General features: G+C 42.4%; 1 protein-coding gene across 1 annotated transcript in view; it reads left to right on the top strand.

The window, feature by feature from the left end:
• LOC121275700 (sodium channel protein type 3 subunit alpha-like) overlaps window positions 1-16,623 on the top strand; it is a 204,554-nt gene that overhangs the window by 31,023 nt on the left and 156,908 nt on the right. Inside the window, exons 7-9 of the mRNA XM_041183284.1 lie at window positions 4,444-4,555; window positions 6,578-6,825; window positions 10,603-10,788. Of these exons, the coding sequence (XP_041039218.1) occupies window positions 4,444-4,555; window positions 6,578-6,825; window positions 10,603-10,788 (546 nt within the window). The remainder of the gene's footprint in view (window positions 1-4,443; window positions 4,556-6,577; window positions 6,826-10,602; window positions 10,789-16,623) is intronic.

The following is a 16,623-nucleotide window of genomic DNA, read 5'->3' as shown; positions in this document are numbered from 1 at the left end:
GTCGAATACCCTTGAATATTAAGTTCCCAGTCTTGGTCACCCTGCAGTCACATCATCTAATAGCTATCAAGTCATATTCAATTATTTCTATTTGTGCCATCAACTCATCTATCTTGTTACAAATGCTTTGTGCATTCAGATAAAGAGCCTTAAGCTTTGACTTTTTACCATTATTTCTCATTCTGGTTCTAATTTCTACTGCACTCTTCTGCTTATATTTTCTGCCCCATCTTATTACACTTTGATTATCATTTGTCTCTTCACTATGCTGCACCTCTGCTCTCTCATTTCTTTTTGATTTTTTAAACTTCCCTTCAACCATCTTCAGCTGCTTCATCAATGACCTTCCTTCCATCATAAGGTCAGAAATGGGGATATTCACCAATGATTGCATGATGCTTAGCACCATTTGCGACTCCTCAGATACTGAAGCAGTCCATGTCCAAATGCAGCAAGACCTGGACAATATCCAGGCTTGGGCTGACAAGTGGCAAGTAACATTCACACCACACAAGTGTCAGACAATGACCATCTCCAACAAGAGAGAATCCAACCATCGCCACTTTATGTTCAATAGCATTACCATCACTGAACCCCCCACTATCAATATCCTGGGGGCTACCATTGACCAGAAACTGAACTGGACTAATCATATAATTACTGCGGCTACAAGAGCAGGTCAGAGACTCGGAATCATGCGATGAGTAACCCACCTCCTGACTCCCCAAAGTCTGTCCATCATCAGGTCAGGAGTCTGATGAAATACTCTCCATTTGCCTGGATGAGTGCAGCTCCCACAACACTCAAGAAGCTTGACACTGTCCAGGACAAAGCAGCCTGCTTGATGGAGGACACCCACAAACATTCAGTTCCTCCACCACTGATGCACAGTAGTAGCAGTGTGTACCATCTACAAGGTGCACTGCAGGAATTCACCAAGGCTCCTTCGACAGCACCTTCCAAACCCACGACCGCTACCATCTAGAAGGACAGCGGGAGAAGATAGATGGGAACACCACCACCTAGAAGTTCTGCTCCAAGTCACTCACCATCCTGACTTGGAAATATATCACCATTCCTTCACTGTCGCTGGGTCAAAATTCTGGAACTCCCTCCCTAACAGCACTGTGGGTGTACCCACACTACATGGACTGCAGCGGTTCAAGAAGGCAGCTCACCACCACCTTCTCAACGTCAATTAGGGATGGACAATAAATGCTGGCCCAGCCAGCGAAGCCCACATCCCATGAATGAATTTTTTTAAAATTGAACCGTCCCTCCCACTAATTAGTTTAAAGTCCTCTCTACAACCCTAGTTATACAATTTGCCAGGACACTGGTCCCAGCATACTTCAAATGAAGCCCGTCCCAATGGAATAGCTCTCCCCTTCCCCAGTACTGGTGCCAGTGCCCAGGAATCAGAACCCATTTCTCCCACACCAATCTTTGAGCCCATCATTTACTTCTCTAATCATATTTACCCTATGCCAATATGCACGTGGCTCAGGTAGTAATCTGGAGATTATTACCTTTGTGGCTCTGCTTTTTAATTTAGCCCCGAGCTGCTCGTAGTCCCTTAGCAGAACCTCTTTCCTAGTCCTACCTATGTTGTTGGTACCTCCGTGGACCACAACAACTGGATCCTTTATCTTCCATTCCAAGATCCTCTCCAGCCCAGAAGAGATGTCCTTAACCTTAGCCTTCGGGAGTCTCTGTCTTTGCTGCTGAGAACAGTATCTATTCCCCTAACTATACTATCCCCTATTACTACTACATTTCTCTTTTCTCTCCCCACTTGAATGGTGCTCTGTACTACGGTGCTATGGTCAGTTCGCTCAACCTCCCAGCAGTCTGTGCGATCGTCCACACTGGGAGCAAGAACTTCTTACCTATGAGTCAAGGGCTCAGGCTCCTCCAAAGTTAAGTTCTGGATCCCCATACCTGCCTCACACACTCCTGTCCCTGACCACGGTCCAAATTTGATATAATTAATCTAAGGAGTGTGACTTCCTCCTGAAACTTGGTGTCCAGGTAACTCTCCCCTTCTCTGATGTGTCACAGTGTCCACAGTCTCAAGTTCATCAACTCTGAGTCAAAGTTCCTTGAGCAGCCAACATTTGCTGTAGATGTGGTCACCGTGGATTGCACCGGCATCCACCAGCTCCCACGTACTACAGTTGCAACACATCACCTGCCCAGCCATCTCTATTCTATTTAATTAATTAATTTTAATGTGAATTTCTTAACTATACTCTTCAGCTGTAATAATGTCTCCTGATTTAGACCACTTGGCTAATCGAAAGAGACACGGAAGAGATATCCACCAATCACCTACCTGTTTTCCTATGCTGTCACACTTTGACTCTGACAGGTAGAAACAGGTTGAAGGGGCTCTCTGCCACCAGCTTTTATCTCCCACCACCACTGCCCTTCTCACGCAGGTCCACTCTCCTTGCACTCTTATCCTGTGTCTCAACCACTCCCTTTGCACTTTTTTGACCCACATCTCAGCTCTCCTAACGCTCTTTTATCCTGTGACGGGTTTGAAAACCTAGAATCATAGAATGGTTACAGCACAGAAGGAAGGCATTCAGCCCGCCGTATCTCTGCTGGCCCACTGAGAGAGCAATTTGCCTCGTGCCACTCCTGCACTTTTTCCCCGTAGCCCTGCACACTTTTCCTTTTCAAATAATGATCCCAACTCCCTTTTGAAAGCCTCAGTTGACCCTACTTCCATTTCTCTCTCAGACAGTGCATTCCAAATCCTAACCACTAGCTGCATGAATAAGTTTTTCCTCATGTCTCCAGTGTTTCCTTTGCCAATTACCTTAAAATTGTGCCCTATGGTTCTCGATCCTTCCATCAATGAAAACAGTTTCTCCCTATCTACTGTGTCCAGGCACCTCATGATTTTGAATACCTCTATCAAATCTCCTCTCAACTTTCTCTTCTCCAAACTTTCTACATAATTGAAGTTCCTCACCCCTGGAACCATTCTCAGGAATCTTTTCTGCACCCTTTCTAATGCTTTCACATCTTTCCTAAAGTGTGGTGCCCAGAACTAGATGCAGTACTCCAGCTGAGCCTAAAGCAGCGTTTTATAGAGTTTAACATAACTTCCTTGCTTTTGTACTCTATGCACCTATTGATAAAGCCCAGGATGCCATATGCTTTATTAACAATGGTCTCAACCTGTCCTGCCACGTTCAGTGATTTGTGAACATTAATACCCAGATCCCTCTGCTCCTCTAGCCCCTTTAGAATTGTACCCTTTATTTTACATTGTCTCTCTACACTCTTCCTCCCAAAATGAGTCACCTCACACTTTTCTGCATTAAATTTCATCTGCCACTTGTCCACCTATTTGTCAACTATATCCTCTTCAATTTCTACAATATCCTCCTCATGGTTCACAGTATTTCCAAGTTTCATATCATCTGCAAATTTTAAAATTGTGCCCCTGTACACCAACGTCTGGGTCATTAATAAATGTCAAGAAGAGCAGGGATCCTAACACCGATCCCTGGGGAATTCCACTATAAACTTTCCTCCAGTCCAAAAAACAACCATTCATCACTACTCTTCATTTCCTGTCACTCAGCCAATTTCATTTCCATGCAGCTACTGTCATCCAGTTCAACTCAAGAGTTCTTACACCTGTAGTATATTCTGGCACATAAGGTGTTGACATGGGACTGAGTAAAGTACTACCCACACAGTGATTAAATGAATACATGACCCACACCTAGGGGTCAGTGTGGTGTTGGACAGAGCCATGTGTAGAAGCAAACATGGAGACAGCTGCTAGCATGAACCTTTACTGTACCTATGTATGTAGTTTCTAGGCCAGAATTTTACATCCCACGAGCGGGCGCTTGCCTGACCTGAATGGGCATAAAATCGCAGGAGATGATATCAGGCAAGCATCCTAACATCGTCATGTACTCACATGATATTTCGCTCGGCAGGCCCTCTTCCAACCTTTAGCATACCCGCCAACAATTAAGTAGGCAATTAATCTCATTAATTGCCCAATTGTAAGTGATTTTTCGTGGCCCGTCCAACGATATGGTTAGTGGATAGGCCAATCGGCCAGATGGGCTTTACATTTTTGATGAAACCTTATCCAAAGGCGGGATGAAATCTCTGTTTGGATATAAAATAAGAAATATCTGGGGACTTTTTTTATGAGGTATGCTTTCAGGTGCTTGATTGTGCTGCATGGATATTTTTTGCAGTATTTTTGTGTTTTCCTTTATTATTGAGAGGTCTGCAGCTCCCTGAGGCTCCTGTCTGTCTGTCTGTCTGTCAGTGGAAGCGTTCACCAGCACCCGTGGTGATGTCGGTGCCCAACCTTTTCCTGCCCCCACCAGCAGTGCTGAGCCTTTCTCAGGGCGCGTTTCACGCTTGCTCAATAATTATGTTTGCTAAATTATTTTCTAGCGCGCAAAAGATCTTAATCCGAAAGAACGGTTTCGTCAATGTGGAAAAAAGCTGACTCGGGGCTTCTCAATGGAGTCTATAATATCGTGGGCAACAGAAATTTCACAGCTTGGTGAGTTCACATTAGATTATTTGTGAATCAATTGTCTTCATTGGTATTGGCATTTGTATTGTTAAGCACATAAGTACTTTCTACCCTTTTCACTTAAATCTACAATCTTTACTTTAGCCTCTATTTTGAAAATACTTAAGTTTGGGATAAATAATGTTGGACATTTCTGAGTTTGAAGTGAGGGCTTTATTATTGATCACAAAATTGGAGAGAACATTCCACCCAAGACTATTTGGAATTTAGAAACATATTTTAGTTTGAAAATATATTTCATGTGGCAGAGTGTAAAACAGACACTACAGGTATCAGAATTTGTTTTAGCAACAGCTACTTAGTGTGTCTACATTTCACTCTGAAAGCAAACCTTCTAAGTACTGTTTAGCCATCAGGTTAGAATGACAGTAAGCTGCTAAATTTTTCACAACTTCACGGACAACAATGAAATTAATTTTCTTTTGAACTTAGGCAACGGTTGCCAATAGTCAAGGTATTTGACTAGCAATGGTTAGTAGCATAATTGAATGGAATTGCCACTGTTGGATTGCAGTGATGTCATCAAGCTGTCCAAGTAACCAACTGCGTTAAAAAATTCTCACAGATAGCCAACCAGGAAATGAAAAGTACTAAAGTCAAATTATTTTTTTTTTAAAAGTGAGTATAGCTCCAACAACACTCAAGAAGCTTGACACCATCCAGGACAAAGCAACTGGCTTGATCGACACCCCATCCACCAACTTAAGCATTCACTCCCTCCACCGCTGACACATAGTCGCAGCAGTGTGTACCATATGCAAGATACACTGCAGCTACTCGTCAAGGTTCCTTCAATAGTATCTTCCAAACATGCAACCTCTACTACTTAGAAAGACAGGGGCAGCTTATGCATGGGAACACCATCCCCTGGAAGTTCCCCTCCAAGCCATTCACCATCCTGACTTAGAAATATATCGCCGTTCCTTCACTGTCGCTGGGTCAAAATCCTAGAACTCCCTCCCTAACAGCAGTGTGGATGTACCGCACTAGATGGACTGCAGCAGTTCAAGAAGTCGGCTCACCACTACCTTCTCAAGGGCAATTAGGGATAGGCAACAAATGCCAGCCCAGCCAGCGATTCCCACATCCCTTGAAAGAGTTAAAAGAAATGCTAATTCTTGGGCTTCTATAGTTTTTGAACCCAGAACTTCTGAAGTTCAGCCTGAGATAACCCATTATTAATGCTGTTTGCGTAAGAGTGGGAGATCACAGATGTGCTCTCCCAAACCTTTATAATCTAGCTGTTGGGATCAAGTGACCAGGCAGGGAGCTGACAGCCTCTGATCCCTTTTCTGCTAATGGCCTGAGATGAGTTTGGTTCCACAGAAATCTTCCAGGCTTCAAGATTAATTTAAAGAAGAGGAGGGACAGAGCTCAGCAGTCATTCATGATTTTTGCTAATGGGATTTGAGGAATGTGGGGCTGGTTGAAAACAGGAGACTAGCTATATTATGCAAGTACAGTTTTTCCCACGATGCTGCGCAAGATGGCAGTTGCCATTTTGTTCAGGTCATCCTTAAAGAACCTGCCAGCATTAATTTTAGGTCTATTTGTACATTTGATTTTGAGTCCTCTCTGCTGCATCTGGCCTCCCTTGAGGATTCAGTAGGCACCACCTGCACTAAATAATACAGACCTAAGAAATGTATAAGAAAAAGACAAGTTTCAGGTTGATAACTTCTCATCCAAGCAATGTAAGTTCACTTTGATGAAATTAAGAAGCTGAATCTAAGTAGCTCAATACCTGTCAGTTAGCTCACTGTTGGTCAATTATATTTTACCCGGCATTTAAGCGAGTATAAAACTGTTGATGGCAGGTCATCGACCTGAAATGTTAACTGTTTCTCTCTCCATCGATGCTGATAGGCGGGCTGAATATTTCCAGCAATTTTTGTTTTTAGTTCAGATTTCTAGCATTCTTAGTACTTTGCTTTTGTTTGGGTCAGTGTTTGTGTTTTCACTTTTGAATGTTTTATATTTTTCCTGCAGATGAGGAGGAAGAAACTGATAAACAAAAGAAGTCAAAATGTTATTCCTTCAAAAAAAGATTGAAGCAGAAGTTTTGTTCTTGGACCTGTTGTCCAACATTTTTAAGGCTGCAGGATTATTTAATGATGATTGTTTCACACCCACTTTCTGAAGGGGTAATTACTATCTGCATCCTAATAAATACCCTTCTGCTGTCGATAGACTACCATCAAGCACCTTACTCTCATGCCCTAGAAAGTGGGAACACTGTAAGTATTGTGCAAGATAAGCACATCATAAGCACAAGGTATGTGATTTATCTACAATATTCAATGAAATAAGACTTGATTGCCACAAAATTCTACAGCCTTTCTGGCATGTTTCTGTTTTGGCAGTAGTCCACCAGAATGGTAAAAATCTAAGCGAGGACCCAGATGCACAGTTTGCGCGATGAACTATTGGAGCTGGAGTCTCTGCCCATTCCAAACACAGCCATCATCATGTGTGTGTGGGGACTTCCTATTTCAGGAGTTCCTGAATCCTGTACTCAGTGAGATCCAGTGTGTGGTTAGTGGAGACACACCTGGTCAGATCAATCATACCTGGTCTCTAGGAGCTAAGGTAGAGCCCACCTTAGGCTCTAGGCTGAGGTTAGGACTTAAAACCCCGACCAATAAAAATGGATAAAAACCATTTTCAAGTACAGATACTGCATCAAGATGAGTCCAAACATACGTTTTCAATGCCAAAATTTTCCAGTTCAAATTCTATGGTCGAATAGGGCCGACTTTTCACTTCAAAACAGGTATGAAGTCATACTTCTGCTAATAGACTGAGATAAAGTAAAATTATAAATTCATTAATACGCTGGATCTCATTGAGCTGGGCGCTCACCTCATGCTGCATGAGACTCTTATCTGCATCCTTCGGTTTAAAAATCTTTTGCTCCATAACTTTCTGGAAGTGCGAGTTTTATGTGGCACAGTCAGTATAATGGAGCATCTGGGATCTTAGTGAATGATGGACCAATATTGTATCTCCTTTATCAATAAGATTTAAAGATTTTAAAAGAAACAGAGGAACAGAGAGTGGATTAGTCAAATCAGAGTGAGAAATAAAAAGAGAAATAAAGATTGGATTAAGAAAGGGAGAAAGTAGAGACTGAAAGGAAACTAAGAAAAAAAATTGAATATTTGGTATTGTTAAAATTTCCAAGAACAATCTAGCACCTGAAGGAATGAAACTTCACAGTTTAAATTGTTCAGTTTCTGCAACAGAAATTGATTGGTACTGCATTAATCATAATTACATCCTTCAAAATGTACTTGCACTGTTAATTACCAGACTTAATGTTCTGTGATGAGTTTAATTGACTATTAACGTGCAATTCCAGCAAATTGCTAAAAATAACTAGGAATCTAAGAGTAAGATGCTAATTGTGTGAAGCATTGTTAATTGTTTGGCCAGTTTTGCAGAATCACAACTCACAACATATTTCTTAATCCCATGAATTGGCTGGCCAATTTGTGCATATATGACAGCATCTTTAACACATTGTTATTTATCCAACAGGATCCTGCCAATTAATTTTGGATGGGGGCTCACAACACAAAATACAAGCACCAAAGTATAAATATATTTAATCAGAGAGAAATTGTGCTGGAATTCCTCAAATTCCTTAACTACACAGGGCTTGATATTTGGGTATGTAGCGTGACTGCAAATGGTGCAATGGAAACCGGAGGCCCTCTAAGTGGAACAGGCTGTGCATCTAGCTGCCTCTAGTGTGGCCCACACAGTACTCCATGCTGGGAAGGATGCTCAGCCCCTGAAGGAAACCTCTGAATTGGTACTGTCATGATGTCACTCAGCCAAGCTGGCTGATTTGACGCTCTATTTGCGAACTAGAACCCTGTCGATCCATTCAATGTATTCGCTTGTCACACATCTGCATTCAGCTTGAAGAGAGGCCTGGCAATAGCATTATTTAAAGGGGTAGGCACACAACTTGCAGTTAAGGTAATTTAGAACAATTTCTATTGTTGCTGTTGTCTGAAAGTACTATGGATTTGGCAGAGTGTTGCTGAATCCTCACAGAGGTAGAGCAGAGGAGTTGGTGACCTGTCCACACAAATGTGCAACAAATATGGGAGCAGTAGTAGCAGTGCTTCTGGGTTAGCTGCACAGCAGGGAGATGGTGCAGAGGCTGTGGAAAGGGGAAGATCTGCACAATGTCTCAGCCAAGTTGGAGCCAGATTACTCCGTGCTCCATGACAGTCACTGGAGATTGTCTGGCAGGCCAGCCAATGCACCCAACATCTTGGTATGCATCATTATCAATGTTCTCCTGTATGCTCCCCCATTGAGGTCCTCAGCTGAGATCCCTGTAGCAGAACTTGTCTGCAACCTCGCCTTCCAGTGGGCTGGCACAAAGACTATCTTCTCCTCTCTCCTGGTTGTAGCCCAGTCACTACCAGTGCCACGCAATCTGCAGATCTCAACTCTATACTTGTGTCTAATGTGCATGCAGTGCCAATATCTGAGCTGGTGGCTGTGAGTGTCACATGAAGCGATGAAGTCTCTCCATTAGTGCAATGCTGTTGCTCTCTCTTCCTCCTAGGGTTGCTATGACTGGGCAGCTGGCAGTTCTTGGGTGTCTGAAAGCAGGAATTCAGAAAGGGGAATATTGATGTGATGGAGGAGGACGGGGGTGGAATGCAAGATTGCCAGAGTCACACCATCTGCAGCTTGCACATCATGCCAGATAGCAGTAAGCTGGGATATGAGAAGAAACATAAGGCAGAAATATATTGACAGCCTCAGTGTTGTCAGTGACAATGGATGCCATGGGCTTTATCACTGAGATGAATCATCTCCTCCACTGGACTCAGGAGACTCTGGTGTCCTTGTCCCTCATCATTTCTGCTCAGCTCTCTTCTATTGTGTGCCACCTTGTCCTGAAAGAGAGATAGAGAAGAATGCCAGTTATTGTGTTGCAGTGTGTTTGGGTGATGCATCTGTCATAGCTGGATAGCTGGAGGCAATGGGATCTGAGTGTGAGGCTAGTATCATTGGAATGGCTGTGAGGGTGAGATGGGGTATCTGGATGTTAGGAGCTAGGGACTGCTAATGGGTGAGTCATGGGGTTGTGGCGTATTCAGCAATGTGAGAGTTTGGTGGTGTAGTGGGTAGGGAATGTCACGGGAAAGTGCATTCACTGACCTTAAGGACCTGAGTGAGGCCATTAGACTTCTTGAGGCACTGCTGCCAGGTGCCTAAGTCCAGTCTCTGAGAATTGATCTCCCTGGTTATTTGCTCCCAATCCCTTCTGAGGATAGTCCTTGAGGGCTTTCTGCCCCCTGCAGAACCATGATGTCTCTCCTCCTGTCTACCCCCAAAGCTAAGGGCTGCAGCACTGATTCCATAAGTTTGGGAGCCCTCTCTCTACCCTAGTGTTCCGATTTTCTTCTTCATAATTGCAGCACCAGCATTCAGGAAAAGCCTCTTGTGATTCACTGAGCCTTCCCTTGAAGAGGGATGAACTGCCCTTAAGAAGAGCAAGGTGGCTGCATCATGTGCTATCAGCGTATGCTGTGCATTTAGGAAGCTAGCACAGACCAACATTCCAATAGAGTAAATATGGAACATCTGCCTGCTGCCTATCTCCACTGCAATGGGTGCAGGAAGGTCACAAAATGCAAAGCCCCAATTTCTAGTCCACTTTTTAAATTATATGTAGATATATACGTATACACCAGAGTATTATAATTAAATAATTTAGTATTTATTTCACTGTTACACTATTGTAAATTGGAAATATAGTAAAGAGTGTAAGAATTTCTGAAAACAATTGGGTGTAATATACCTATCTTACTAAACCTTCAGTAAAATAGCAAAGACAGGAATTTTATGCGAACATCCACCACACACAGCATTTATTCCAACATTCTGTTTATTAAAGTATGATTAAAGCCTTAACCCTCCATTGCATCTCTTATTTTTAGATTTGTTACTCATTCTCAATAATTGTTTCTCGTTTAATACAGGTTTTATCAATTATTTTTATAATAGAAGCAATTTTGAAGGTGACTGCACTAAATCCTATGTCCTATTTGAGAAATGGATGGAATACATTTGATTTTATTATTGTTCTGCTGACTTGCTTAGAATGGGTACTATCCACAATAAATATTCCGACACTTAAACCTTCCATGATACGATCACTGAGAATGGTAAGCACTTTCTATTTGTCTCTACGAAAAGTTTACTAAGTTGTTCTGCTACAATTGCAGTCCATATGCTACAGTATTGAAAATGCTTTAACATTTTTCTGTGAATATGTTTTAAAAATATATTTCTACTGTTAGGTAACTATTGTTGACTTTATAGAATATGTGAATGGCAATTATATTGGTCGGTTACATGCTAGCTAGATCTTGTTGATAAAACCTTACATAGGAAACAATTTTCTGCTTTCTTGTCCTGAACCCACTGGCTTTTACTATGTTTGCATTAGCTCACCAGATATGCATTATTCAGGGTAAATAGAGAAACCTCTAAATCTAGCACCTCATTCATCCCAATGGCTGCCTGTGACCTTCATCATTATCTGCATTGAAGTTGAACAGGCAACTTTGGTGGGTTGCTGGTAGGGGGCGGACTCAGACATACTCCACCAGCACTATACAGGTCTACCTCCCAACTGAGGTTTGGGAAGCAGGAACCCTGGATTTACATAGCCTCCACCCCTCATCTCATTCACACAATATTGATGGTATTTCAGTTGTAGATGGAGGCTCTGCCGGCACAAGTCCATAGAGGAATTGCTGAACTGGGAATGAAACATAAAATATCTGGATTCTGTCCTAATTTGTGGCTGTTCTGGTGGACTTCCTCTGGAATTGTAGCCATGGAACATATGCTAAGCAGCACATAGAGTACCATGAGCAAGACAACTCACCTTAAATTGTATGGGTACATCGGGGGAACAATTAAAAGTATTCAAGAGAGTTATTTTTCAGTAATGAAATCTTTTTTTGAGACAACTTTAACTTGGCCAAATCAACATGAACAATGGTCACAAAATGGAGGTTGGTAGATTTTACTGCCATCCTAATGCCAACACTTCAGCTACCACCATTTTTAAAGGGTCCTATCCCTCAGCAGCCAAAGTGTCCTCAGGTTTCAGGTGGTTGGCCCTTTTATTATGCAAATTGGGATTCTATGACATATATTGGAGATAAGTGGATGGAATGAGTGCTGTTTATGATCTGACCAGTTTGACTGGCAGTGCAACCAAAGACCAAAAATAGTGGGGAGAATTTTTACATCAGCGTGCGGGGGCAGGCCCAGCATATGTCAGGTATATGTCCCGACATCACCACGCGTCATTCAGATCTTTCGTTCAGCGGCACGCCCTCCAAACTGTCAAAAGCCTGTTAAGGCCATTAAAAAACCAATTAACATAAGTATCAAACGCTGTCTGTCCAACCTTCAGGTTGGCGGGCAGGTGAAGAGCCCAAGCAACCTTCGCGTTTTTCAGGAAACCTCATCCATGGGCAGGATAAAGTTTCCTGAAGGTTTTATTAAGTAAATAAATATTTTTTTCACATTTCATAAACATGTCCCAGCTCATGTGACACTGTCACATGAGAGGACATGCGTAAGTACTTTTTATGTTTCTTTATTGAAAAATCTCAATATGCACTTAATCTCTCTGAGGCAGCGAAAGGGCGCAGGCTCCGACTCTCCATCTTCCCTCTGCCCACAGAGGTAGCGCTAAGCGCTACTGGCCGTGTGTCACGCTGGGCGGGCCTTAATTGGCCTGCCCACGTAAAATGGTGGCATGGAGCTGATCACAAGCTGTGATCAGCTCTGCGCCCGTCCATGCCCGCTCCCATCCAGCCCGCCCGACAGGGAGAAAATTCTCCCCAGTAAGTTTTAAATTATTTTTGTGGCACCAGGAGAAACTGGAGTATTTTACTCAGTTAGAAGATAGTTACCTTGTTCCTGCTGTATACCTATCACAGGAGTTACACTCATAACCAGCATCTCAGCAATTTGGAACAGGACTTACAGGATAGCGATTTAGCATGAAATAAAGCCAATTTTGAATGGGAAATCATGGAAAGTATACTCATATTTTCTCAAACCCTCCAGAGTTCTGGCATCAGGAGCATACATTTGGTGAACCACCATTAAAATGTTTGTTTTTTCTTTCATTTGCTGATGAGCCTGCTGTGTATCCCACTATTTTCTGCTTTTTACGTCAGATTCCTATCGTTAGTGCATTTTCTTCTTTTTAATCTCTGCCACTTCAGTGAATAATGGTAGGGAAATCAACTCAAAATTAGAAAAAAAAAGTTAACTATATTGTATTAACATTGGAACTTTGATTTTCGATAAATAATCAGACAATATGACCTGGGAAAGGCATTTCACATTAAGTAATTGGCAGAGGAGAAGACCATGTATAATTTAAGTTCTATTTGAAAAATCTCCTTAAAACATTCATCCTATCCAATAGTTTAATTTACATTGCACAGATGTCTGACCTGTAAAGTTACAAGCATAATATTAATAGCATCAGGATATAACAAATATATTTTTGCTTTTCCGTGTTCATTTCTGATCTACCTTTTATTTTCACTCAGTTTGCTTTGTCTAATAACTTCTGAAGTAACTTGGTCATAAATTTCAACCAGTTTATTAAATTAGTTGGGAAGAAGAAAAGAATCAAACCTTTTTAACTCATGCTGCCCAGCGGGAGGAGAACAGTAACAGCAAAAAAGAACTACAAGAATGATACCAGAACTAAATGGATTATAACTATCACGAGGGACAGATTAGCTGAGGCTGAGAGTAACAATATTTCAAATTATGACAGGGTTTGATAGGGTATAGAAGCTGAAAATATTCAGCTTCAAAACTAGAGGCCACAAATATAAGATAGTCACTAATGCGATGAAGAATTCAGGAGAAACATCTTTACACAGAGAGTCGTTCGAATATGAATTGTGCTTTGTCATGGAGCAGCTGAGGTGATGAGCATAGGTGCCTTGAATGGGAAGATAGATAAATAAATAAGGGAGAAAGGAATAAAAGGCTACACTGATAGGGTTAGATGAAGGAGGATGAGCAGAGTCTCATGTGGAGCTCAAACAACAACAAAATGCAGCTGGAACATTGGTCTCTTTCTGTGTTGCAAATTGTAAGAAGCCCAGAAAGGGGATTGTGCATTGCAGAAGATGGGATTCATCCAGGTCTCTCAACTCTGCTTGCAGAAAGAGTAGCAAAAGGAGCAGAAGCAGCAGCAGGTTGAGAACTGTCAGGAAGCTTTAGGGCCTCTGAGGGGAACACATGCAAGATGGACTGCTTACAGGATGCATAGGCTCAGCAAGATGACCAGCCATCCTGTATTTTATAGGACTGTCCTGTAATTTCATCTTTTGTTCTATGTGCTGCTTGTTGGATCCCATTTGTCCTGTATTTCTTAGGCAGTGGCTGGGAGACTGCTGGACAGACTCCTCTTGCCTCTGCCCTTGTGTCTTTTGTTTTTGCACATGTGTATTGCGCACCTGCACAGCCATCAGCCCATTCAGCCACAAAATGGACAAACAGTTCTCCTGCCCCATACAGGTAGGCAGCTTCAATTGGTAACATTGGGTCAAATATTGATTGTAGGACCTATAAGACATGGGACCAGAAGTCGGCCGTTTGGCCCATCAAGTCTGTTCCGCCATTCAATGAGATCATGGCTGATCTGATAATCCTCAAATCCAATTTCCTGCCTTTTCCCCATAACCCTTGATATCCTTACTGATTAAATATAATATATATTTAATATATATATATATAAATATATAATTAACCATCCAGCCTTTGTACCCTTCTGCAGTAAAGAATTCCACAGATTTGTTACCCATTGGGAGAAGAAATTCCTCCTCATCTCTGTCTTAAATGGGTGACCCCTTACTCTGAGATTATGCCCTCTGGACGTAGACTCTCCCACAAGGGAGTAGGGAAGCTATGCTCAATGTATATCGAATCTTGGTTAGATCACACTTGGCAAACTGTATATAGTTATGGTGTGTTGACATTGTATAATTATTTTTTATGTCTTACATACTAAGATACCTTTTTGAAGAAATAAATCACAATGAGCAGGATTTTTCAGTTGGCCTGTAGGGATGGGCCTGACACGCCGACACTTAAAATGGTGTCGCACGTGTGTCCAGACGTCATCGCGATGTTTCGTTCAGCGGGGGCGCACCAGAGTCAGCTGCGCACTTGCTGATATGTAAACAGCCTATTAAGGCCATTAAAGAAGTGATTAAGGTACTTGTTAACACTGCCCGTCCAACATTAAGGTTGGTGGGCAGGCTAAAAGGCCAAGCGACCTTCACATTTTTTAGGAAACCTCATCCACAAGCAGGATGACATTTCCTAAAGCTTTTATTAATTAAACTTTTAAAAATGTCCGAAATATAAAAACATGCCCCATCTCATGTGACACAGTCACATGAGGGGACATGTTTAAATAAATTTTTAAACCATTTATTCATTAATTACAATAACAATTCAATCTCCCCAAGGCAGTGCCATGCTGGCCCCGACTCTTTATCTTCCCCTGCTCGCACAGGTAGCGCTGATACGGCTCACGTCTAAAGCTGGGTGGGCCTTAATCAGCCCGCCCGCATAAAATGGCGGCATGGAGCCAATTATGGGCGGTGATCAGCTTCGCAACCGTCCCCGCCTGCTCCCACCACCTGAAAAATTCAGGCCAATAAGTATATATGAAATTCTACTTGCAGCCTAATTAAAAGTTTCCAAGCTCCCAATTGGAAATTTTTCTTGTGAATACCACCGACATACAGTGACCCAACCAGTGGTCCTTAAAGGGACTGCTGCAGATCACCTTGAAAACGGACCAAAAATCATCAGCAGCAGTCCTCTGTGCCAGTTGATTTGATCCACAACAGCAAATCAAAGGGTGGCTACTGGGCAACAAGGGTTTTCCACATGTCATGGTTCATGACTCCAGTCCAGCACAGCAGACTTACAATAAAAGCCATGCTGCCACAAGGAATATTATAGAGCACTCCGTGGAGTCTTCAGGCAACTCTACTGCTGCCTAGACTGTTCTTGAGGCATCCAGCAGTACTCAGCCAAGCAGGTCTCGAGATTTATGGTGTTACGCTGCATGCTGCACAACCTTTCCATAATAAGGGAGTGGTTCTTCTCACCAGCTATCAGACAAAGGAATTGAGAAGCAGGAGCACATGGAGGAGAAGGGAAGGTGGAGCATGAAGAAATGGAGAAGGAGCGACATTGAGTAACATGAGGAGGAGGGATTGGAAAAAGGAGGGAGGCTACAACATAGCTAGCTCCTTTTTGCCCAAGTTCCAAAAAAGCAAATTATTCATGACTGATACTAGTAACCCTCAACCATAATTCCCCACTAGCCAACAGTTTCATTTTCCTTACTTTTACTCTGTCACTGACCTTCACAGAATTGTTACAGTGCAGAAGGAGACCACTCAACCCATTGCACCGGCTCTGCAAATGAGCAATTCAACTAGTGCCATTCCCACGCCTTCTCCCCGCAACCCTGCACGTTCTTCCTTTTCAGAAAACAGTCTAATTCCCTATTGAAAGCCTTGATTGAACCTGCCTCCATGACATTCCCAGGCAGTGCTTTCCAGATATTAACCACTTGCTGCATGAAAAAGTTTCTCTTCATGTCGCTTTTGCTGCTTTTGCCAATTACTTTAAATCTGTGCCCTCTCTTTCTCAATCACTTTGTCTCCTTTCCCACAAAAATCAATGCCAACACAAAATATTCTAATATTCTAATCCAAATTTATAAATTAAATCATGATGTAATGCAGACACTAATAAACTAATCATCCTTGCTATGTTCCCTCAGTGTCTGTTCCATGGTGCCTTTGCTTCTCTTTATACTGCTACAGGTGCTAGCTCAGTGGCTACAGCATGGTTGGTGGAAGGCTGCTCAGCGTCAGCTGAGAACACTGCAGATGGTCTTGGAAGGTGACCTCAAGCAGTTC

This window comes from Carcharodon carcharias, chromosome 1 (assembly GCF_017639515.1).
Source record: "Carcharodon carcharias isolate sCarCar2 chromosome 1, sCarCar2.pri, whole genome shotgun sequence".
Lineage (NCBI taxonomy): Eukaryota > Metazoa > Chordata > Chondrichthyes > Lamniformes > Lamnidae > Carcharodon > Carcharodon carcharias.
The sequence above is the reverse complement of the archived record's forward strand: the minus strand, read 5'-3'. Positions and strand labels throughout refer to the sequence as shown.